Source organism: Oryctolagus cuniculus, chromosome 1, assembly GCF_964237555.1.
Source record: "Oryctolagus cuniculus chromosome 1, mOryCun1.1, whole genome shotgun sequence".
Taxonomy (NCBI): domain Eukaryota; kingdom Metazoa; phylum Chordata; class Mammalia; order Lagomorpha; family Leporidae; genus Oryctolagus; species Oryctolagus cuniculus.
Genome location: NC_091432.1, coordinates 154,329,011 through 154,355,333, shown reverse-complemented (window position 1 = coordinate 154,355,333; position 26,323 = coordinate 154,329,011). Strand labels below are relative to the sequence as shown.

The window sequence follows — 26,323 nt, the reverse complement described above, 5'->3', positions numbered from 1 at the left end:
CGGTTAAGAGGCCCGTTATGATTCCCAAGGCCTACATCAGAGTACCTGGCTTTGACTCTCAGCTCTAGCATGAGACTTCATCTTCCTGTAATGCAGGCCCTAGGAGGCAGCAAGTAATTGGGTTTCTGCCACCGATGTCAGAAACGTGAATTGAGTGCCTGGGTCCTGGCTACAGCCCTGGCCCATCCCTGGCCACTGCAGGCATTTTGGGAGTAAACCAGTGGATGGGAGCTTTCTCTGACTGTCTCTATCTTTGCCTCTCAAATAAATAAATTAGTAAACAATCTGTGAAAAGCGATAGGTGGAAATTGACTAGTTTTATAAACAGATATTAAACAGTGTAACAGAGAACACTTTACAGATGGGAAATGTATATAAATATAAGAAATTACTGCTGTTTTGTAGAATAATATAGTAAAACAAAAGCCTGTGAGCTTATGAGTATTTATTCTGTTTATAAGGTTGTGAAGTTCTTAAAGTGGCACCACAAATTGTTCTGAAACATCCATAATCCAGAACACCTGGAATTGTTTTTGTGTGCTTTGGGAGCAAGCATATGAAAGTGAGGGGCAACAGATCTACCTTGGTAGTATTTTACTTAAAAACTGATGTTCACCTTTTGCTACCTTGAGCATACATCTACTGAAGAACTATGAGGGTACTTCAGAAGGGACCCTCCAAAAACGGAATTATAAAATAAATTTATTTTGGTGCTCCAAGAAAATGAAACCCATGCCTAGTTTTTTCATAATGGATATTTTCCATGAACCATTTGAAGACCTCCATATGTGTCAGCTGTGAACAAACATCAGATAGAACATTTGCCTCTGGGGGATTCCAAGAGTAGATAGTCCATTTGTTTAGCATTTGGAATTTATAGTCCATGAATGTCATGGGCAGATAGTGTCAACAAAGCAGGACTATAAGTGGAGGCATTGACAATCTAGTGCAAGTGAAACCTTGTTTTGTAAAGTGAGCAATTCTGCTAATAGAATTCTGATGGTATTTGGGACTAGTTTATTTGTTTTGCCTGGTCTTGATGAACTTTCATTGATCCTGAAAAAAAATAACACTTTTCTGCTCAGATATCTATTGAAATATCAAAATATCTTGCTTAAGAAAGAAAACCATGTTCTGAATTCCGTGGTTGGGATAGTTATTGAAAATTTAGCAATTGTTATTTGCCCTTCTTTAGGGGAGGCAGGAGCTAAGAAGGTATAGTCCACATGTGGCAGGATAAGAAAGACCTAGTGGTTAAGGCAAGACAAGTTTAATTTTTGACAATTATAACTATTAGTATACATATCATTTCTGAATTTCTAGTTCTGAAACTTTATTTACTTGTTATTAAGTGAATTGCATTTCCATCAAGGTAGTTTGTCATAGATAACTACATTTCTGTTAGTACTAGGAACATTATAGATGTTTTTAATTATCTCCCAGAGTTAGCTTAGATCAAACTCTTCTTGTAATTCATTTTTATTTTAAACAGATTTTGGGCTAGTGGCATTACAAAAGGGTAAACCCTAGAAATTTATATAGACAGAATGGAGACTTGCAGAGGTATATTTCGTCTTTTTTGTTTGTTTTTTAAAAAGCCGCTATTGTTTTTTTTTTTTTTTAAGATTTATTTATTTATTTGAAAGTCAGAATTACACAGAGAGAGGAGAGGCAGAGAGAGAGGTCTTCCATCTGATGGTTCACTCCCCAATTGGCCACAATGGTGGGAGCTGCGCTGCTCCAAAGCCAGGAGCCAGGAGTTTCTTCTGAGTCTCCCACATGGGTGCAGGAGCCCAAGGACTTGGGTAATCTTCTACTGCTTTCCCAGGCCACAGCAGAGAGCTGAATCAGAAGTGGAGCAGCCGGGTCTCGAACCAGTGCCCATATGGGATGCCGGCGCTTCAGGCCAGGGTGTTAACCTTCTGTGCCACAGCGCCGGCCCCTGTATTTCGTCTTGATTGCAAAGGTCAAGATAGACAACAATGTGTCTACATCTCTTTGGGATGTTGCTTCATCAGTCACTCCTTGTGGTCACTTTTTTGCCTCTGGGCTAAATTGACAGAGTGAGGTTAAGACTGGATTCTGATTCGGAGTGCAGAGGTGGAGGGAGGCACGTGGTGAGGCTCATGAATCTGCAGATCTGCCAAGCTTCTAGGTGATGCCAACGCTGCTGGTGTAGTTCGTCTAGTCGTCTAGTTCCAGGACCACACTCTAAGAATCACTGTTTTGCAGACTTTTACATGCTTTCAAAATAGTTCTATTAGTTGTGGGACTAACAGTACTCTGAGCCATTTATGCTTTTCTCATCTTTGTTTCAAAATGACTTGCCGTTTCTCCAGAGTTTAGGGTAGTTCCAAATGACTCTATCCTGGGGCATTGTTAGTTGTTATTTTGTTGTGGCCATGGTGGTCACGTTAGTGGAAACCAGTAGTTTACTATGAAATGTCAAAGTATGTAAGGAGACTTTACATATTGTGATGGATGCTCAGGGACACTGTTTGCACTATTCAGTTCCTAGTATTGAAGTGGTTGTATAGCTTCAGAGAAGCCCTTTGGTGGAATGAAGCAAATTTGATAATGTATTCTGTTCTACACAACTTATAAACTTTTTGCTTTTCTACTTGTATCATCTTTTTAACTAACTTCCTTGATCATTGTGCTTTAGCCTATGGACTTTATTTTTTTTAAATCAAGTTTATTAAAAAAATCAGGATTATTGAGGTATCACATATAGTAAAATTCATTGTATAGTTCTATAAGTTTTGACATTGCATGTAGTTGTGTGACTAACACCATCATCTAGATATTGAAAATTCTATTAAATTCCATCATAAAAAAATCCCCAGTGCTGTGTTACAGTTGGCCTTTGACTTACTCCTAACTCCTGGCAATTGCTAATCATTTTTCTGGTCTGTCCTGCATTTTCTAGAATGTTACTGTGATTTGATAAATTTTTAAAAAATTTTTACCCATAGTTCCTGGCTCATAACTCTCTCCTCATGGCAGACCATAAAAACTAGAATTTTTCTTCTCCAAGGTGGGTCCTAGAAACTCTAACATTCCACTGCCTCTCTGTCTTGGAGCTGGCCGTAATGACATTCTCTGATCTACCTTGTTTGATAGTAGGTCATAAGAGCTATTTCAAAAGATATGTTGCCCCATACCCAGAAGGAAGGAATGCTGCAGAGAGAAGCCAAGAACAGTATGGACAGGCCTTGCTTGGCCTCCACACAGTTTGTGAGCCTTAGATCGTAGTCCTCTTGTCCAGTTACATTTCCACATGCTTGTTTCCTGCTTCAGTCATGTCTATGCAGTGAAGTATGTATAAAACCCCTAAAGGAAAGCAGTAGAGGATGGCCCAAGTCCTTGGGCCCCTGCACCCGTGTGGAAGACCTGGAAGAAGCTCCTGGCTCCTGGCTTCGGAGCGGTGCAGCTCCAGCTGTGCGGCCATCTGGGGAGTGAACCATTGGATGGAAGACCTCTCTTTCTCTGTCTCTACCTCTCTCTTGTAACTCTGACTTTCAAATAAAATCAATAAATCTTAAAAAAAAAAAAAATGTTTTTGAACTGAGGGTGACAAGGCCATCAGCTACCCTGGGCTGTAAGCTGAGTTATGCAACACACAAAGTCTCTATCACATGTCTTTAAGGCTCACAGCTCCTCCATTCTGGAACTCCTCTTTTAGGACTAAGATACTATAAATACTGTAGTGCTCAAAATAACTTCTCCTTATCAGTGGAATAAAATATTCAAAATTTTGAATCTGGTTGTACTAAATACATTTTTCCTAAACTTTCAGGGTTGTGGAGGAGGAGGGATTTTACAATAATTAAAGGAAAGAACAAAGAATGGCATGCCAGTTATATTAATTCTAAAATCAAATTAATTGAGAGATTTTTCCTCACATAAACTTCAAAGAGGCAATGAGAGAGTAGAATGAAAGGACAACTTTATTTTGTTGCAAAACACTTTTGAAATGCATGCATAGCTTTTCCATAATACACATTTTCTGTAAACTTTTTGGAGATCTCTCTATGCATGGATTTAAAAAATTTTTTTGATTTTCTTTTACTTTCCTTTCCCATGAATTGTTTGAAGTGCTATCATATTTTAATTACGTTCATAGCAATATATGAATAGAAATTACAGATTTTAGGGTAAATAATTCTATTTCTGCAGAATATGATGGATGTAGAACAGTGGTTCTCCAGCTTGGCTGCATGTTAGAGTCATCTAGAAAGCTTTTTAAAAGAAAATACTGATGCTCTGACCTTAACTCAGAACTTTAAGCCCGAAGCTATGGAGTAGGTGTGGTGGGGAGCCTGGGCATTAGTATTTTTTAAAAAGTCTCCATATAATTCTAGAGTAGAGCTAGAGTTGGGAATTAGTGGACCTAAACAGAAACTGTACTGTTTCAGGGTATAAATCTCTCAGTGCTTCCACCTGTCAAAGTAAGTTCCATTTGCTTTTTGGTTCCATATATGTGGAAATCTTTCAAGTTGCTAAGATGATTAGTAATAAAAAGAGTGCAGACTTAAATGTAGGCTCTCTTTCAGCCTCTCTTGGACACTTGATTTCGTGTGTTTGGGTGGTGGGGTTGGGGTAGGGGGAGGTGTTTGTCTTATAAGCTGGTGGAACAGTTTAAATACTAAACAAAAAATTCTTTTAATTTTTCCAGAAATTATTTACAGGTGAGTTTTAAAAGGTTTCTAGAAGAATAGCTGACTGTAACAAGAAGCAATAAAGGCTATTATCCAAGGAATATATTTCAAGGAATATTTTACATTAAGTATATAATTATTCATTTTAGACAAAATGAAGAAAATAAAAGACTGAAGAAAATAAAAGCCTGATATGATTTCCAGGTCATTCTTAAATAACTGTTAAAACATATTATATGTTGAATTCAATCCTTATCTATATTGTACTATTTATAAAATTTGAGTGATCATAGGAAGAATATTCTGAATCAATAGAGAAGACATAAATTTCAAACTTGCAGTTGACACAATGTGTAGACAGAATCAAGTCAGAACATTATCTGTATGTTAGCAGGGGCGTTATTTTGTTCACTGTATCTGCAATACCTTTGGATCAGTGCTTGACACATAGTACACAGTAAAATAAATGAATTTCTAGGCAACCTGTAAAAATCATTGAAGAGAATATGTAAAATTAAATTTAAAATTCAACAGAAATGTAAATTTTTATCATTTAAATTTAGGAAATTAAAGTATAGATTGGATGAGAACCAAATTAAAATGGTTTCTGAGGATTGTTTAGTTCATTCTGATAAGAATATTATAATTTTAAGCTTCAATGAAAGTAATTACCAAGGGAGGTCATGTTGTCTTGTATTCCATCTTGACTCTGCCATTTTTGGAGCTGACATGCGATGTGTTCTGGGATCTAAGTTTACTGGGGAGACATTACAGATGTTAGCTTGTCTAGGGGAAGTAGCCTACAAAGCTCTGTTACGTGAGAACAAAATGGAGAAACTCCAATGTTCATCTAGAAATGGGGAGGACCCAGTAAGGGTGAGTTGTGGTGTCTGGGATGTAGAAGAGGAATGATGCTGTTGGTTTTTTGCCACAGGCTTGACCCAGAAGTAGTGAATGGATTTAGGCAAATACTTCTAACAAATGGACTGCCCCAGAAAATGCAGCATTTTCTGCCAGTGTAGAAAATAGATTCCCACATCCAGTGGCGAAAGTCAGATGAAAATCCTGTTAAGGTCTTTTCAACTCTGAGATTCTTTGATTTGCTTTGAGGTAAATGTCATATCTCTTATGAATAGTGGGACAGACTTTAAGTTTCTCATCTGAACCTGGGAAAATGTGATGCTTACTGTATTTGGTTTGTCTTAGCTTTTCTTGGTGAAATTACTATATCCAGTTCTCACTTTTTTGGATTTGTAGCCAAGATGTTTTTGATTACATGCTTTTAAGAGGAATTGTAAGGACGTAGATTTTCTACACTCTGCTGATCAGGTGACTTTAGAATAAAATAGTGAGGCCTCATATAGGAGAAGGCAAAGAGGTGGAATGGGGTGGGCTAATATTTAAATATATCTGTAGAAATGCATGTGACTGTACTAAACCCTTGGACTAAATTTGAAATAAAACCAAAGGGATGGGACTATTGGAGTCAAACTGACTTGGTTTTAAACACTGGCTTGGAAACTTACTCACTTGGGCATGTTACTTCTCTCGGATTAAGGCCAGTATCCTCGTCCATTAAATTAGAATTATTGTCTCTTCTTTCCTTGTGTTGTTGGGAAGATTATATATAATGTAAGAAAGCATACCAGAAGTGGTAGCATTTATTAGTAGTGGTGTTAATCACACAGCGTTGATAGACAAGCCATTTACCAGTTCTGTTTTCTTGGGCAAGTTTCTTCATTTTGAACTTCAGTTTGTTTTGTAGATTGAATAAGATCATTATCATGCTAAAAAATGTATGGAAGAATACATGGCCAGTATTAAACACTATTGTTTTATTGGTATAGCTATTTGGAGATTGATAGCTGAATTCTCAGAGAGTCCTGACAATCAGGAAGAATAAAAAGGATCCAAATATGAATAGATCATAAAGTTTCATTTCCTATGTTCTCATGGGTGTCTATAGAGGTATTGAATCTACCTTCTTTTAGTTTCCTGTTACTGTTCTAAGAAATTACCACAAATTTAGGGACTTAAGAGAACACAAATTTATTACCTTAAAATTCTGGAGGCCAGAAGTTCTAACTTAAAACTGAGTTGTTGGTAAGGCTGTGTTCCTTCTGGGGAGTCTAGAAGAGACTTCATTTCCTTGCCCTTTCCGACTTCCAGAGGCTCTCTGCATTTCTGGGTTTGTGATCCCTCCCACCATCTTCAGAGCCAGTGGCGTAGTATCTTCCAGTCTCCCCCGATCTCCACCTCTGTCATCTCATCTCCTTCTCTGACTTGCCTGCTGCTTCTTACAATGGAGACGTTACTCAGCATACCGTATTGCAGATCATAAAGCTTGTACATGTGAAATCATAGTGGTTATCCAGCATTCCTTGAGTATCCTGCTTTTTTTAAAATAGGAATTAATTAATTTATTAGAAAGACAGTTAGAAAGAAGGTGACAGAGAGAGAGAGAGAGAGAATCTTCCTTCGCTGTTTCACTCCCCAGATGACTCCAATGGCCAGAGCTGAGCCATCCAAAGCTGGAGGCCAGCAGCTTCATCTGAGTCTCCCACATGGGTGACAGGCCCCTCAAACACCTGGGCCATCTTCTGCTGCTTTCCCAGGGGCATTAGTAGTGAGCTGGGACTCAGTGTCTATATGGGATATTGGTGTTGCATACAATCATTCTAACATTCTCAAAATTTGGGGAAGATCTAAGGAAGCATCGCACTTAACAGTTTCATGAAGGGAAAATGGGATATCTAGGCATTGTCTGTAACCTGTGTAAATTGGAAATGGGTTTAACAAGTGTAAGTTCAGATTTTCAGCTTTGGGCACTGGAAAGTGATTGGTCAGCAAGGACGATGGTCTTAGTGAGAGTGGCTTGCTTCTTCTTCATCTTATTTGAACATGTGGGGAGAGGTGTGAGCTAGATGACAAATTCCAGTTCCTGATAACTTGGTTTGTATTTCCCAATCTCCAAGTCATTTGATAGATTATAAAGAGACAGGCAAAAATCAGAAGAGGGAACTATAGAGCTTTGTTTTTTAAAATTAATGGTTGTTATTACTGGTTTCTTACACATCCCAAATGCAGCCATTTCTGTATAAGATTGAATGAGGGTTGATCAATGTATATACCTCATAGTGTGATGATAAATCCATAACAATAGATTTTTTCAGGGAGAAAAGAAAACCCTAAATTGTAACTTTGGCTAATTTTTTATGACATAAATATATCCATCTTTATTGATGTGGAGTCATCAATGTGATGTCAGTGAACTTGGTGTAGGGAAAGACGTGTTTGAAGGCGTACAAGGAACTGGTTCCAGGACACACCTGTGCACTTACCACTGATGGAATTACCATCTGACAGGTTCAGCAAGTGGCCACAGTGCCGCCAGTGACCTCAGTGCTTCGTAACTATGTGACCGACCATCCTGGTTTGCCTAAGACAGTCCCAGTCCCAGCACTAAAATGTCTTACATGCCAAGAAATGCCGTAGTCCTGGGCAAACTCTCTGTAGGGTGATGGTTGATGGCTCTATGGAACTATGTATAAGGCAGCTGTCAACTATGTGCAAAAAGTCATTATACTGATGAGGGGAGTTTAGCTGTAAGCTCAGGTGAAATCTTCATGGTAAATGAGTTTGGAAAGGCCACACAGATCCTTTTCCAAAACCAGTATAAAATGTGGGTCCCAGCCTGCTCTATTCAAAAGTCAGTAGTTTGCTTGTGATATGAAAACTTATGGCCATTGGGAAGGCTCCATCCTGCTGCCAGGAAAAAAATCAACAGAAATGTACAAGTATTATATTTTAATCCAAAATTTTTAAAAAATAGTGATTGATTTTTGAAATTACAAGTACTATGGACTGGTTTATCGGGCTGACATTTTAATTTTCTGATCAAATGTACTTGTCCATAGAAGAAGTAAATATTGTCTTACAAGTCGTTTATACCATAGTATAAAATACTTAATATAAAACACAAAAGCCTTTTCTAAGAACACACTTTGGTTTGAGAAAGAGTAGTGATAGGAAAATTCTGGGAGCAAGGATGAGGGGCTACCGTGAAGGAAGCAAAAGCACAAACAACTCTGCAGAGTTAGTAATGAAAGATGAAATTCATTGCTAGAGTGTTGCTAGGCAGAGAAGAGTGTTTATGTGTAACTATACAGAAGAGGAACTTGTGAGGGCCAAGAGGGAGGAAATTATTCTTTCTTCCCTTTAGTGGTGTTAAGGAAAGGGTTGGGCTTTGATCTATCTGTTATTGATTTTATACTTCATGTACTCCTATTGTTCCTGATTTATGTATAAAATGTTCCCATGTTAGTTATATATTGTTCCTTGTTTTAGTCCTTGTTGCTATTGCATAACATAAACAGAGTCATCTTTTGTTTTCCATTACCCTAGAGGAGCTAGATGGAAAGCATGCTTATAGATAATATTACTGCTCTGTTTTCATACACTGTCTTTCTTTAGTAACTCCCAACATGTTGTGACATTTTTCTTCTTAATGTTTACTTAATTTCCTCAGCATGCTTGTGCTGTTCAAAGACTCTAAGACACAATTCTTATTAATAAAGGACATGTATATTAATTATATGCTTATATATAATGTAATTCTGACATAGTGCATATATCTATATCTATATCTATATATATAGAGAGAGAGGTGATAGATTAATTTGTTTTAATGAAGGAGAATAATTGAACTAACATACGTTGCTCCCTGTTATCTTGTACATAGAACAAAATGAAAAAAAATATATATTGGGATGTCTCAACTGGAAACTTCCAGAACCATAACCTAGGCTGAATTGGTTCTTCTATTAAGGTAGAATTAAATCAGTTTTTTGTGTGTGAAATTAGCTTCTAGATGATAGTTCTATGATACCCATACTAGGAATTTACTACGCTTGATATGTGGTCTCAGTAATTCAATGGTTCTGATATTTAGGTCATTCATTCAGCACTCTTTTCCGAGATTCAATTATATGTCAAGCAAGCCAAGTACTGGGATCTGGGAATATAATCAAGGTATAACCACAAGTACATATTCTTATGATTCTGTAAGATGATATAGTAAATGGAGCTAACTTTTTGGGTGAGTCTTGGAAGATGTCCTGCTTAAGATGAGACATAAAGAATGAGAAGCAGGAATCAAGGTAGAGAGGGTAGAGGCAGGGGAGGGTGCTGCAGGTGGAGGGAAGAGCAAATGTGACACAGTCGAGGAGCTCAAGGAAGGCCAGCATGTCCGCAGGAGGGGGACAAGTGTGATCCAGGGTGAGGCCATAGCTGAGGCTGGACCACATTTTTCAGGTCCTCTAAGTCACAGTAGGATAATGGTCTTTATTAACTGGATTAGGTTAAGTATATAGAATAGTTTCTGACATAGTGTATATGAGGGGTCTTTGAAATGTTCCTGGAAAAAGAGTATTAAGAAAAAATATACATGAATTTAGAAAAAAAGCATTTGCAACAAAATAAATTTATCTTTTAACTGTATTTCCATAAACTTTTCAAAGCCCCTTCTATGTTAATATAATAATATTATTCTGATTTCCTTTTTAAAACTTTTGTGGAGTAATACAAGTGTTAAATGTTAATTATTGGCGGGCGCCGTGGCTCACTAGGCTGGTCCTCCGCCTGCAGCGCCAGCACCCCGGGTTCTAGTCCCGATTGGGGCGCTGGATTCTGTCCTGGTTGCTGCTCTTCCAGTCCAGCTCTCTGCTGTGGCCTGGGAAGGCAGTGGAGGATGGCCCATGTCCTTGGGCCCTGCACCCGCATGGGAGACCAGGGGGAGGCACCTGGCCCCTGGCTTTGGATCGGCACAGCGTGCCGGCTGCAATGCGCAGGCCATAGCAGCCACTTGGGGGGTGAACCAACGGGAAAAAGGAGGACCTTGCTCTCTGTCTCTCTCTCTCTCACACTGTCTAACTCTGCCTGTTAAAAAAAAAAAGTTAATTATTGCCATATATTTTAAGAGCAAAGGGAAACCCTTTGAGGATGTTAGGCAGGGATATGGCATGAAACAATGATTTATTTGCATTTTGTCAACATTATTCTGGCTACTCTGTAGAAAAATTTCTGAGAGAAAGGTGGTGCAGATGGCTTTGAGAAGACCAGAAGCGACTGGAGTCATCTAACAGGATGACAAAGTGGACCTTCCAGTAGCCTCTGGCTCATTGGTGCCTATAGCCCATGACTCAAGAGGTACATATCTTTGAGGACCTCTGAATTGTGCAAGATTGTGTAAAGCTAAAAGTACTTTTTCAGAGGTTCTGGCCCATCTAGTTTTAGATAGTCAGGGAAGCCTGCTACAGGGAACTGAATCTATTGATTGTGCTAATTTGGAAAGCATTTAGTATAGGCTATTAAATAATTTTTAGACTTAATCAGGAGGGCTAACTTCTAAAACCACACCCCGATGGACAATGGGTCTTCATGAGAGCTTACTTCTTCTGCCTCAATCAGAAAGCTGAGGAACAAGAAGGCTACCCTATGTTGCTATTGTAGCTCCACCACAGTATTTTACCAACTTCCCAGTGAAACAAGATGTGCAGAGAGATGCCCAGAAAGCTAAGAACCCAGGCCAGTGCTGTGGTGCAGAGGGCTAATGCCCTGGCCTGAAGCGCCGGCATCCCATATGGCTGCCGGTTTGAGACCCGGCTGCCCCACTTCCGATCCAGCTCCCTGCTATGGCCTGGGAAAGCAGTAGAAGATGGCCCAAGTCCTTGGGCCCCTGCACCCACATGGAAGACCTGGAAGAAGCTCCTGGCTCCTGGCTCCGGATTGGTACAGCTCCGGCCATTGCAGCCAATTGGGGAGTGAACCAATGGATAGAAGAACCCTCTCTCTCTGTCTCTCTCCTCCCTCCTCTCTCTCTCTCTCTTTTTCCTCTCTCTGTGTAACTCTGACTTTCAAATAAATAAATCTTAAAAAAAAAAAAAAAAGAAAGCTAAGATCTCTACCACAGCTATCACAGAATATCAGAATGCCCTAAGGAGCAGGTCTCATTATGCCTGGCTTTTCAACCACACAGATTTTAGCATTTTACTTGTCAGTACAGGAAAACTGTAGAACAATACCAGGCACCATTTGAGTTTGTGTGCAGAATCCACCAGATGCTAGCAGACATTGATCAAGAATTCACATTTTACACCTCACAGTCAATGCTGTGGACATTTGGGTACTCCCAGATCCTCAGTGTCCTCCTTCAGCAAATAAAGATATTTATCTTCCAGGGCTCTTGTGGATTAAGTTAAATACAGTAACACGGAGAAGAGCATTCAATAAATGCTAGATGAACACCATTCCACAACTTTATAGAGAAAACAGAATTCCTGAAAGATGTAGATCTTATGGAATTTACTGGTACAGATATTCAATGGCCCAAGTACATCTGGCTCTTGCACCTGCCACGTGGATTTTTGGAGCATATGTGCTCCTGTAAAAGTATGTGGAATTTGTATGTGTGTGTTCTGTTTTAGTTATTTGTTGATGTTATTTATTAATTTTAATTAGTTTTATTAACAAAATTAGCACAAGTACACAAACAGTGAAAGGGAGATCGCTCTTAGATTCTTGAGTATTACAACTATAAACATACTTGTGATTTAGACTCTTCTGTTTTTCGCTCTATATCCTTGGGTTATTTATTTATTTTACTCACTATAACTTAGAGTTCATTCTATTTTCATACACACAGAATTAATGACATATTAATGGTAGCTGATTGCATTCTTGTACAGAATTTTCTCTAGCTACTGTCCTTCCTTGCACACAGGTGACTATCTGTAGAATACATCTTTAGAAAGGGAAGGGCTGAAGTAAATGTTAGTTGCAGGATGTAGTTCCATTGATATGACCCAGTGTTTCTTGAAGCAGCTGTCTCACATTTTCGGTTTTACCAATCCTATATAAACTGATTTTTTTTTTTACCTACACCCTCCACGATCAATTCTTGATTTTGGCCAGTGAGTTAAGGGAAATAAAGAGATGATATTGGGATAGACCGAGAGGAATCCCGACCAAGGAATAGAAATGGTGGGTTAGTTAAAAGACAGCAGGTGAGGGCCGGCGCCGCGGCTCACTAGGCTAATCCTCCGCCTTGCGGCGCCGACACACCAGGGTTCTAGTCCCGGTCGGGGTGCTGGATTCTGTCCCGGTTGCCCCTCTTCCAGGCCAGCTCTCTGCTGTGGCCAGGGAGTGCAGTGAAGGATGGCCTAAGTGCTTGGGCCCTGCACCCCATGGGAGGCCAGGATAAGTACTTGGCTCCTGCCATTGGATCAGCGTGGTGTGCCGGCTGCGGCGGCCATTGGAGGGTGAACTAACGGCAAAAGGAAGACCTTTCTCTCTGTCTCTCTCTCTCACTGTCCCCTCTGCCTGTCAAAAAAAAAAAAAAAAAAAAAAAAAAAGACAGCAGGTGAGAGATGGGATTTACATTTAACTTTATAAGGAAAACTAATCACCTCCCAACACTTAGGCTGTGCCAGGCAGTGACTTAATGGGGCAGTTCACACGTTATTACATTTAATCCTTGTAAGCACTCTGTAAGCATTATTATTCCCCACTTGACTCTGTTGCCTCGTGTCTATCTGCTGTCCTTCCTGTGTTCTTCTCATTTTATAGTTGAGGAAACCAATCTTCAGCAAGACTAAATGACTTCTTCAGGATCCCAGAGCAATCTCAGTCAGGACAAGGGTTCCGTTTTCCAGCTCCCTGTGTGCTACTTTAGACCAGCATTCCAGTGTGTTCTAATGAAGCCACAAAGGATCTGTGTTTTCTGGATGTATTTCACCTACTGTTTAAGTTCAGTGGTCGAGTTGAATTCAGTCATTTCCTATAATCAAAGAGGTCCCATTTAGTCCAGTAGACGGGATCTTAAACACAGTGGTAGTTTTCAGGTTGCTGATGATAGGTTATCTGTAAGGTTCTTCCTCAGAGATTCTATGTTTCTTTCCATAGCAACTACTATATTTACCCAAGGAACACTCTTGACACTTCTACATGGGATGAAAACTCTAAGCTTCTTGAGATTTTAAGATGTTCTTATAAAGGATTAAGAATCTACTCCTGAATTCTACCCTTAGTCCCCTGGAATCCTAAAATTGGCTTGTAAATCTCTCCTTAAAACCATTCTCAGAGGCTGGGGCTGGGTGAGGTACCCTCTTCCTCATTGTTTTCAGAGGCCAGATCATGGAGATTTAGAGGACTGAGGTGGATTTCCCCACCCTCTTTCCCCACTTGGTTTTGGAGTCCAGGATTTCTTCTGTGGAGGTCAAGGCAGTTTTCCTTTAAATCTAAATAAGACTTCAGACTTTCTTTCACATTTCAAGGATGAGGAGACATACAATTATATCCCCAAATCCCGTTCAGGAGGTACTTTCTAAATGGCACAGAAATTGAGTAGGATAATAAAAAGAAGTGAATAAGAAATAAATCTTTCCTCTGGATAAATTAACCTAGCTGATGACTTTTATTTCTTCCAATCTGGAAATCCCAACTTTTGGAGTGTCTCAGTTGTAAAACATCCTAATGATGATCATTCTTTTAGGTCACAGCCATGAGTAGTACTGGAAAAAGAGCCCAAAGTAAGTGAAGTGTTATTGCCGAAGAATGAAATCTGGGTGTTGCAGTGGTCCTAGAAATTAACTAACCCACAGTCCAGTTTGGTAGAAAAGGAAAGGGAGATGGAGTGAGTATATGCTGTTTAGCTCTGGTGAAAGTCAGCTGAAATTAGAAGCACCCTCTCTTGCCCTCATTGTATATTGTCTTTGTGGTTCACTTTCCATTCTGTGATCTCTATTTGATAATCTGCTGAGAGAAGATGAGTGTTTGGGGTTTTGTTAGTTTTTTTTTTTCCCAAAGTGAACAGGGACTTATTTTCAAAACCATCCTAAATAGATCTATTTTCAACTAAGGAAAGCATACATAAATGAAAAAAAGAAACCCACTAAAAATTTGAAGAAAAATGAATAAGACAAAGTGGATCAAATGATTTTCACACAGGAAGCTTGGTTGATAGGTAGGATGTCTGATTTCTGTTTTGTTTTAGAAATTGCCAGTCCACATTTGGTTCTGTAAATGAATAAGGGCTATGTATTTATACAGTGGACTGAAGTCAGGAAACCAACTAAGTGGTTTTATCTTTGTGAATGATCGACTGCCTAGAACGTGTTTCAAATTAACTATATAAATAATCAAACAAGGTCCTTCATTGTACATTTCTCAGAGCAAACAAATTGCAATGTGTTTTTATAACCAGATAGTTATTTGATTTTTTCCTCCCTTTCCTACATTTGGATATAGATTGACATAGAATTTCTTAAAATGCTGCATATAAATTAAACATTAAAAGGCAGATACAGAGCGAGAGGCTAAGCTGCCCCATTATAATCTTTAGTTCCACAGTCAATGCCTCAAGGACACTCCATTTCATATCACATGTCTTTCTTTTGAAAGGTGATCACCAAGGTTCAAGTAACATTTAAGCACAGCAGGCAACTGCATAATTTATGGACCTTTTTTCTTTTTTTTTGGTGTGTGTATTCTTATTTTAATGCAAAACAGGAAAACAGAAGACTGTTTTCATACATTAATGTCTTTTTTTGTCTTCTCCCTTCCACCCTGCCTTTGCAGATAGGGGCCCTCAAGGACTACTACCACTTCTACCATAGCAGGACGATTAAAAGGTCAGTTCTCTCGAGCAGAGGGACCCACAGTTTCATTTCAATGGAACCAAAGGTAAGAAGAACCAGCTGGGTGGGGGCCAAGTGGCAAAGCTTCTGCATTTTTCATTGGTGGTAATAACACTCAGAGTTCATGAGCGACGTGAAGGCTCAAATGTCCCACTGTCATATTATCCTCTGGCCTAGTGTCCTACTGATATCAGGGACTTTTACACAAAATTTTATTAATCATTTTAAGATTACTATTTCGAGGGTTCTTGCCTTATATTTAGGTAAGAATTCTAAATATCGGCTGCTTATAAATGAAACAGGCAACATGGTACAGTTTAACATTTATTTAGAGAGAGAATAGGAAAGTGAGGGCTTTATAAGAGGGAGAAGGAGCTGAAAAGTTTACCAGGCTTTTCCAGGGAGTGAACTAGGGTTGCTAGGGAGAGAAAGCACGTGGGCAGGAAAGTACAGGAGCTGCGCAGGTGAGTAGGCATCAGAGGTGTGGGGGTGAACAAGAGAGCTGGTCCAGGCACTACAGGCCTTTTATTTACTTCCAACGGGAGTGGTTACATAGTCTTTTTGGCGGGTAGGTGTACAGGTGAGGTCCGGTAGGGGCATGAGATCACACAGGTGGCAGGTTGAAGGCGTGGTCTTCCAGCTCATGAGTCTAATACATTTAATCCCATCTGCCTTCCTGTATCAATACTGCCTCTTCAAAGGCAAATAGTCGTGCCTTGATGTTTACTGGTATGCAACTATCATCCCAGTTGTAGAGCTTCCCAGGGGTATCCATAGGTGTGGATTCTCTTGCAGAAATGAGAGGGAGTAGTGGTTTTGGAAGATGGATGGAGAATGACTGAAGTGTGATGAGTGCTATACCAGGAGTGGGCATTTGGCTGAATAGTTGACACCACTTAAGAGGCCTATGTCCCATACTGTGTGTTGGTGCCCTCGGTTTGATACCCAGCTGCAACTCCTGACTCCAGGTTCCTGCAAGTGAAGATCCTGGGCAGCAACAGTGATGGCTTAAATGATTGGGGTTTCTGCCACTAACTGAAATTGAGGACTGGATTGAGTTCCAGGCTCCTGGCTTTAGGGCCGCTGTGGGAATTCAGGCTGTGAACCAGAGGCTGGGAGCTCTCACTCTTTGTCATTCTCCTCAAGAAAAAAAAGAAGAAAAAAATACATGCCATGCCATGCCATCTTCCTGTTTGCATACAGATCTGAGGTTCTATGAGAGGAGAAGGAGAAATTTCTTCCAGGATCCTTAGGTCAGGCCTTGGGTCGTCATAAATCCTCATGATTTTATCTGGCTTTAATGGAGTCACATCGTTGGCAGCCCAGGGACTAGACAATGTCTGGGACAGGAAGGATACTGAACACAGAAGGGGTATAAGCCAGCTCCTGCTCCTGGGGACTCAGCAGGAGTCCTTTTTGGGCTGTACAGACAACATGTCCTCTGGTAAAGCCGAGGAGGAAATGTGATATGCCTGATTCTCTTATTTTAAAGAAATGGAGCAACTTTGAAATGGGAGGCAGAAGGCTGACTAGTGCTAGGGACTAATCCAGAAACCTCAGACTCTGTGGTTTAGTTAAATATCTGTCCCTATTAAGTTGGAGAAAGGAACTGACTTGTGATTTAGAATTAATTGGCTCCTCAGATGCGGCAAGTAAAGAGGCACAGAAGGCACCCATGCCAACTTGCCCCAGTCCCTCTTTGGTTCACTGTGTATTATTGAGTAGGTGCTTTTTTCCCATTATAATTTGGCTTTGCCATAAGAACTAATTTCCAAATAAATTGGTAAACAAGTCCCTACCAGTTAGTACAACAATTTCAGCTACAGAGTCTTCCAAGATTATATTTCTTATTAGAGCAAAAAGGTTCCTAATTGAATTAATATGCAAATCATGTTTACAGTTTGGAGTCTTGCCCTCTGTGATGTGCCGTGGTTTACCTTATCTATTATTATTTTTTTCTGGAATACTGCGACACAGTGTTCATGATTGTGAAGTTGTATCTTGGTGGTTAGAAAAAGCAACGGTCTTCTAGGTACCAATTTCCTGTGGGTTACAGGAATATCCCCTAATACTTACAATGCAATGGCCTGTGGATTATGATTTTTCTCTTTCATCTCTATTCAGAATTGCATTTTTCTAGAAAAGTCATCTACTGAGACAATTTTGAATTAGCTACATTTCCAAAGTAAAATCACATTTTTCATCTGTTAAACAACATTTTTGAAGCTTTCTTGAATCTGATAATTAAAATTATTCCAGTTCACATCTTATGTGCAGTCAATGTGAATTTAAAAAACTGAGTTCTAGTTGGTTTGGGAAGTAAGAACAGAGTGTAATGGGACATTATTTTCCTGATGAAAGATTTACCAAATATGGAGCTATTTTAGTTCTTATTGTTATCTTGGGCATCTTGCTCTTCATTTCTTTTTATCTCAGTGCATCAAATGGCTTATGTGTGATCCAGCAGAGACCTTGGGTACTGGGACACAGAGTACCTGGAATGTGCACCCTTTCTCAGTGCAGAGGAGCTGGCCTGTTTCAGGCTAGCCCAAGCGTGTATGTTCCATTCCCCCTGTTCCTCAATGAAACAGCACTGCAGTGTCAGGGTGTCAGGCTGGATTTTTTTTTTTTTTTTTTCAGGCAAAATAGCAAGGTTTATTAAGGCAGGGACATCCGTAAGGATGGATGAGCACCTCTCCAGACAGGACCTGGGAAAGAGTGCCATCGCTCGGATGGAGTTGGGGGGGGGGGGGCAGGTTACATGACTGAGTGGAAAGATTACACCTGGCCAGGCAGGCGGGCGGCTCAGCAGAGAGGCAGAGGGCTGAGCGCGCTGAGAGCTTGAGGCCGGGGGTTTTTAAGGAGATGGGTCTTGCTTCCCCACCTCTGTTCCCCTTGGAACAAAGGGCTTTTTGGATGTAAATAGAAAAACTTCTGAGTTTTCTCTTGAAGGTCTGAAACAAAGGACTTTATGGATGCAAATATTATCAGACAGGAGGAAGGGTGGGCAGGACCCCCTAGAGAATTGGGATCCAGGAGCAAGGTATTTGAAATGCAGATACTGGGCTGCACCTGAGAGATATCAGGTGGAAGGGGTCAGGGCAGGGCAGGATGTGAATACAGGGCTGCCCCTGAAACACCATCAGGATGACTTTGAGATGCAGCATATGCTGGACATAGATGTCTTCTCTTTAGGCCTTTATGTTGCACACACATAAGCTCATAACTGACTTCCTACCTAACATTCCCCCCTCAAGAGGCAATACCCAAAATTCTTCTTTGGGATTATGGATGGAGATCTGTTTTCTGTAACTTCTTCAAAGCTGGCATGTGGGCGTCAAGGGGGTTTTGGGTATTTCCTCTTGCTATATGTCTTATGGTGTGTGACAGTGGCCTTGGAAAGACTATCCTGCTCAGTCCAGAGGGCTGCTCAGGTCATCCAGTGGAATGGGCTGGAAGCCTTGTCTGACGACCATTTGGAGTTCGACAGCTTTTAGTCTGTTAGAGACAAAACGAACAAGGGCATTAAAAACATACAGTGCAAAGAGAAGCATCAAGATTACAGAACTTATTAGGCCAAGGAGAGGAAATAGCCAGGATTTCCATGATCAGATGCCAGGCCAGAAATCCCAGCCCTGCTTGACCTGGTCCTGGAGCTGTTTGGCTTTGTCCAGGAAAAGTACGAATTTGGATTTGTACCTGTCTAGTCTGATTGACCCAGAGACAACATTCTTTCTGGAACATGGCACAGACACCCCCCAGAACAGCAGTTAGCATGTCCAATATTTCTTTCTTTCATAACCTTTTGTGACTTCCACACACCCTCTTCAACTTACTTGAAACATTCCATCATTTCCATTCCAGTCTAGAGTAAACTAGCCATCAGGATTCTTACAAACCATGTCCTTTCCTTTTTTAAAAAGCTCTTTCCTTTTTAACCCTTTTTACCAACAAAACTCTTTCCCTCTAAACCTTTCTTACCAAGCACACATTTCTATATTTGTGATGTTTTCCATAGAGCCTGGTTGGCTCTTTCTACCTTAACAGAAGACTGAGGTCTCCATGCAGAGTGAAGGTGCCTTACAAATCCCTTGTGTGATCTAGAGCTCTGTTTAAGGCAATCAGTTCTGCTAACTGAGCAAAAGTTCCTGGGGGCAGAGCACGCTTCAATAACATGCCATGCCGTAACTGTTGCATACCCTGAGAAGCAGGTCCTGTCTGACAAAACTGTTTCTGTCTGTGAACCAAACCTCATCTGCATTAGTCAGGGGGCTGTCTCTTGGGTCCCTTCTGCTGGCATAGATCAAGTCTATAGTCTCAGTACAGGAGTGGAGGGGAACACTTTCCCCTGGAACTGGCATTAAAGTAGCCGGGTTTAGAGTAGAGCAATGCCTTATTTTTATCTGAGGGTTTTTTAGAAGGAGGACCTGATATTTTAGTATTTTACTATCTGTGAGCCAGTGAGAGCCCTTTTGCTCTAACAGAGAATTTATTTGATGTGAGGTATAAAGGGCGATATCTTGTCCCACTGTAATTCTAGATACCTCCTCTGTCAGGCTGGATCTTATGCTCTATTCCGATGTTGGCCGTATCCACCAGGCTGTTTACACAGAAGGGCCGTAATTCTCAGATTTGCAGATAGAGCATCACCAGTTGGGTTTGCTGTCAGGTTTTCTTGAAGTTTGTTTCCTGAGCCCTTAGTATCTGCCAGGCCCTGGGATATGGAAATACAATGGTGTTTGAAGGGAGCTCACTGTTGGCATCTCCCAGCAATTCTCAGAAAAACTCAGGATTCTCCCATGCATCTCAGTGTTGGGGAAGGTGAGTGGAGGAGATGTGGACCTTCCACATTCCTCCTTTCCCAGCTTCCTCTTCTCAAAACCTAAGGGTTCCTTTTTTTTCCTGTGAATTATAAAAAAAAGAATTACAGAAAAGCTAAAAAAAATGGTGTGAAAAATTCTTCCTCACATGACTGCAATGACCAGGGCTGTTCCTGACAGATACCAGGAGTTTCTTCCAGGTCTCCTACATGAGTGCAGGGACCCAAGCATTTGGGCCATTCTCTGCTGCTTTCCAAGGCGCAATAGCAAGGAGTGCCTATATGGGATGCTGGCATGGATATTTTGTATAACAGTTAAGGTGATGGTTGGGATGCCTGTATCCCATATTGGAGTGCCTGGGTTCAAGTCCTGTCTCTGCTTGCAATCCTACATTCCTGCTAAGGTGCACCCTTGGAGGCAGCAGAAGCTATCTCAAAATGTTTGGGTCTTTGCCATCCGTGTTGGGGCTTGCACTGAGTTTGCAGCTCTTGGCTTTGACCTGGCCTATACCTGACTGCTGTAGTCATTTGGGGGAGTGAACCAGCAGACAGGAGATCTCTATCTCTATCTATGTTGTGGTCAGATGGTGCACAGCATCCCAGAGAAGAAGGATAGCCTTGCTGCCCGTATGTTAACATTATGTTATGAGTACAGTTTAAATGTCAGAGGTTCACAAACTTCTAAGATAGAGGCAGTAGGACAGCAACCACGTGATTTGCAGATAGTGTTATTATGTAATAGGATGTATATAATGTATTATATATAATATATGTGCTATATATTATAACATTCAGCCAATGAATGACCCATCTACTCTTCTTGTCTGTATTCTAATTTCTAAGTGGCCAAACTTTCTCCAAGAGATCTATGTTAGTTTGCTTTCTGTTGCTGTAACAAAATCCATAAGGCTGGATGAGATGGGAAGAAAAGTGGTCTATTTCATTGACAGCTTGGGAGGCTGAAAGTCCCGGGTCAGGTAGCTACATTGGTTTGGCTTTTGGTGAGGGTCTCATGGCAGATGGCATCCTGACTGGAGCATTTACAAGAGGGAACATGTGGCAAGACGAAGTGGAAAGGATTCCGGCTTCATCTTGTATAGAAATTCACTCTTGAGGAAACGAACTAGGGTTCTATGAAAACTGCCTTAGTTTCTTCCAAAGGCAGAAAGCATCCCCAGTGACCTTCCACAAGGCCCCGCATCTTAAAGGCCCCATTCATTTTAAGATGGCCACTCTGGGGACTAGCCACTAATGCGTGAACCCTGGAGAGCACACCACATCCAAACCATAGCACCTCCTTAGCTCAGTTTTTGGAATGATAGTCTGGGTGCACTTTCTCAGAAACTTCCCATTAATCTGTTTGTACATCTTTGCAAGCCACAGTTTGGTCAAGGTGAGCGTTCTCTGCAGGCAACCTTTGGATATAAGCTCTGTGCACGCTCCTTAGCTGTTCAGAAAGACTTGAGGTGGGCTGGTGGGAGGAGGCTTGTGGAGGGGAACATCTTCTTTTGTTTGACTTCTCCTTATCCAGAAACAGAAAACCTGTTAGAATAGGATCAATTTTTAAAACTAAGTAGTATAAACTGCCATTAGGTTAGGTCCCTGTGTACCATCCTCTTTTTCCCATTAGATTATATCTTGGAGCTTCTGGCCTATCAACCTTTTATAATTTCCTTTTTCTTTTTTACCATTTTCAATCATTCTTCTATCTTCAAATCTATTGTAGATTGTTTTTACCCGAGTCTAAGACAGAGTTATCTGCCATGGGTGAGGGATGGGGATATCTCCTGTTTCCTCCTAACTTGTCACCCTCAGTCATCCCACCTTGTTATGTGGATGCATGTGGCTGGGTGTGTCAGGTGTTTCATCTATGGCAAAACTACTCTTATAGACAATCATAGGTGTGTTAGAATTAAAGCTGATTTAGTCTGATCTCTTTCCTATCCAAAGCTAGCATATCTTCCATCATAGTCCTAAAAGGAAATTTTTTCAGGTCTGAATGTGTCCAATGATAGGGAACTGACTATATGATAAGGCAAACGTTTCTGTATTTGAAGAGATTTAACTTGTTAGTTATAATTCGTGTATCTGTAACTTCTACCCATTGTATCTTTGTACATTGGCTTTCTAGACTCATATAGTGATAAATCCACTCAGTGTAACAGCTTTTAAAATATTTGTAGCCCTTTGCTTATTCTCCAGGAGAAGCAATTGTTCCTCTGTAAATGTGGCCAGAATGAAGGTCAAGGCTTCAGCTCACAGAGATATTGCCCATTTGCTACATTTATACATAAGCTATTTCCTCTGAAGATTATTTTAAGGCCAACCATTCAAGCATTATATAGTGACTAAGGGGCATAGGACAGGAAGGGATAAATGAAGTGACTGGAACTAGTTTGCAAAAGCAGATGGAATCAGACCTGTGAAAGAAGAAAGGTAAGTTCAAGTTCCCTACTAATCCAGCCTACTGCCTGTAATGCCTAGGATTTGGTTTTCAGATGCCCAGTTTTTCTTTGTTCCTCAAGAGTGAAATGCATGTGATAGAGTAACTCAAGTACAGGATTATTTCACTGTGTATAATGGAAAAATCAAACAATACACTTATCTGTCAAATCCCACTTCCCCATGGGTTCACTTTATCATTTCAGAATTATGTTTTCGCTGCTAATTGATCTGTAATTGATCCCTGGAGGCAACTAACTCATTAGTTATCTCTTTTCTTGAAGACAAGCCCTTTGTAGATCAAGGACATGTAAGTAATCTGTTTACATATACTTGATCTACCTGGGAAAGTTTGGAGGTAAAGGAACTTGCTTTTATGGAAATAAGAATGCAGAAGCACCTGGGGTCAGTGTTACCTGGCTCACATGTACACATCGCAGCCTTGCTTTTTCACGAATAATATTCCATTTAGTCTGGTGCAGCTTCAGAATGAGTTTCAGCCTGAGTTCAAGTGTTCCGCTTGCAGGCCACTGCTGGGTTTCCTCTTACTCGTTCCAGCTGGTGCTCCTGTGGGTTTTCTTTGGCAGGTTAACACTCTGCTCTTCAGTTTTAAACATGATAATGACTTCATGGTTTGACTTCTTTTGTGAAGGGCACTTTTCTAAGTGTAATGTAACATTCCTGGGTTTTGCTCATCCAGCTGTGTGGGATGACCCAGGATATGTCAAGGTCCATGAATGTAGCCTTGTGTTTCTGCACAATGAGAGCTGCTGTGCTTTCTGGGGCAGGTACCCAGGGCTTTGTTGTGTTGTTGCTTGGGACTTACCATGATCGTAGTCATTTCACATTTGCTTCCCATCATCTCAACATTGAGTGGAAGTAGTTACCCAATATCTTGAGAACGCCATTCATTCTTCTGGAAGCAATGTGGGCTTAGGTCTGTTGCTGAGCAGAGGATATGGATGTGGGGGTCAGTAGGGACTTTGGGGAGCTCTCTTGTTCCAGGTTACCTTCTTTACTACCTTTTCATCAGCTAGGAGATACTACCATTACAGAAAATCCCTGCATTTGGGTTTTCATAGTATTCCTGAACCTTTGAAAATGCAACTAGAATGCATGCACTCCCAAGAGAAACATTTTAGCCACAGGTTTGCAGCCTCAATACATCAATGGTGACAAGGTGGCTAGGAGTGCAGAAACTACTGAGGACCTTTCTGGGTCCAGAGTTCACCATGTCCCCACCTTCTTTCCTTTCTGTCTTGTGTCCAACTCTCCCACTTGTCTGACAGTCAGAAGCCAGAAAGTCAGATTATGATGCACCATTGGGATATCTGATGGGAAAGTTTAGGCCACAGCCCAAATCCCTGACAAAGAGGAGTCTATTAAAAAAGGAAAGAAAAAGATTTCTTGGCTACTTCAGCAAGGCTGCCAAATCTTTATTAGAGAGAGTTTGGCAGCACTTCATTTTGAAAGGTTGTGAACTCACATGCCTACAGTGGGAGTGCAGGTAAAAAGATTGAGTGAGGTAGGCCAGATACAAAATCCCAGGCATGTGGCAAGGTGTGGAAGGCTTGCTGCGTGAAGGGAGCAGCTGCTGCACACTGTGCCCAGTTGGACTGTTGGTGAGCTGGCTCAGCTGGCCCAGCCAAAAGAAACTGCAGGTCTCAACTTTCATAACATTTTCCAATTTTTGAATCTTGGCGATGAATTCATAAATTTTAAGATATTGGTGGAAGCCAAAGGAAATGTATCAATGGGCATCCAAATTTTCAACCTGTTGGGTTGGCTGTGTGGGGATAAAGGGGAAAGTGTGGAAGATGGATTGCAGCACTTCTGTGATTTTGCTTTGTTTGACCCTCACCTGGACGTGTGTTTATTTTTTCATCTCCTAATTTTTATTTATTTATTTTGCTTGTTTGGAGGGCAAAGACAAGAACAGACAGAAGTCTTTTATCCACTGGTTTAGTCTCCAAGTGTCTGCAGCAGCTGAGGCTGGACAAGGCCAATGCCAAGAGAGTTTGCTACGTAGGTGACAGGGACACATGAGTCATCACCTGCTTTGTGGCAGGGTGAGCATTAGCAGGAAGCTGGAATCGGAAGTGGAGTAGGAGTTGAACCCAAGCAGTCTGATATGAGATGTAGGTGCCTCAAGAAGAGTCTCAACCACTGGGCCAAACCCTATCCCCTAGACATGCAGCTTTATGGTCAGTGATACTCCCTGGTGGGACTCATGCATGTTTTCTGCCCATGCCGTAGTCTCCACACTGAAATACAGTAACTTCAGGCATCCACAGAGCAGGGTCAGTTGTTCTTTCAAGGCTGCTGTTGTAGACTAGAGGGGAAGGGCTCATTTTAGCTTCTCTCGTGTTTTCCCAGTTTTCTATTGACATTTATTACTGTGTTGGGAGGAAGTCTTTACCAGACTAATTAAAGGAAACATGGTAACTCAAAGAAAGGAATAAATGGGAAATAAAAGTGATGGTCTTAAAAATACAGGGATGTGATGAGGGAAGGGAGGTTTGGCTTTTGCAAAATCCGTTTAGCTATGTGAGTACAAGGTACTGACTGTAAAATATTTGCTATTTTCCTAGTGGACTTAGTATTCCTAAGGTGTCAGATTCTAGAAACATTCGTGGGGAATCCTAGGAACTGTAGAGCAATTGGGCAACATTCTAACTTTCTAGATAGGTATTAAGAAGGGAACTTTAAACCTGTAGGTTTTATTGAAATCCTGGGCAAGTTAGGATAAGGTAAGTAAGCAAGCCAAGGTAAAAGTAGAAACAGCAAATAAACAATCAAAACAACAACAAAAATAATAGCAACAGCAACAACAACAACAACAAAAAAACCCAGAGCTATTTTAACTATTTGGTTTTGAAGAGAAATCATACTGTTTTAGGGATTTTTTTTTTTTTTTTTGACAGGCAGAGTGGACAGTGAAAGAGAGAGAGACAGAGAGAAAGGTCTTCCTTTGCCGTTGGTTCACCCTCCAATGGCAGCCGTGCTGATCCGAAGGCAGGAGCCAGGTGCTTCTCCTGGTCTCCCGTGGGGTGCAGGGCCCAAGTACTTGGGCCATCCTCCACTGCACTCCCTGGCCACAGCAGAGAGCTGGCCTGGAAGAGGAGCAACCGGGACAGAATCCGGCGCCCCGACTGGGACTAGAACCCGGTGTGCCAGCGCCGTAAGGCGGAGGATTAGTCTGTTGAGCCGCAGCGCCAGCTGGGGATTTGTTTTAATGAATGCAAGAGTAAATAAGAAATCCAGTTAAAACGTTGGCGTGGAAAAGACCTAATTCGTCAATAAGTGCTGTGCATTTTGTTTCTGTGCTCGGTTCTTCTAAGTGTCAATCAATTCTTTTTTTGTCCATAATTGACATTTTATTGGTGTTGAGAATTAGTACATAGACAGTACACAGACATTTCAATTTGTACAGAATTCTTTTTTTAAAAAAAGAATTATTTTATTTATTTTGAAAGACAGAGGAGTTACAGAGAGAAAGAAAGCCAGAGAAAGAGAGAGAGAAGTCTTCCATTTGCTGGTTCACTGACCACAATGGCCAGAGCTGAGTTGATCTGAAGCCAGAAGCCAGGAGCTTTTTCCAGGTCTCCCATGTGGGTGCAGGGGCTCAAGGACTTGGACCAAGTTCCACTGCATTCCCAGGCCATAGCAGAGAGCTGCACCAGAAGAGGAGCAGCCGGGACTCAAAC

The 26,323-nt window shown here is 41.0% G+C and overlaps 1 protein-coding gene across 5 annotated transcripts in view; it reads left to right on the top strand.

Annotated features, from left to right (window-relative positions):
- Positions 1-26,323, top strand: part of PCSK5 (proprotein convertase subtilisin/kexin type 5) — a 437,660-nt gene that overhangs the window by 25,242 nt on the left and 386,095 nt on the right. For all 5 annotated transcript variants that reach the window (XR_001793338.3, XR_516723.4, XM_008256580.4 and 2 more), the window contains exon 2: positions 15,297-15,401. Coding sequence is in view for 3 of the 5 variants with exons in the window: in XM_008256580.4 (XP_008254802.1) it covers positions 15,297-15,401 (105 nt within the window). In the remaining 2 variants the exon portion in view is untranslated. The remainder of the gene's footprint in view (positions 1-15,296; positions 15,402-26,323) is intronic.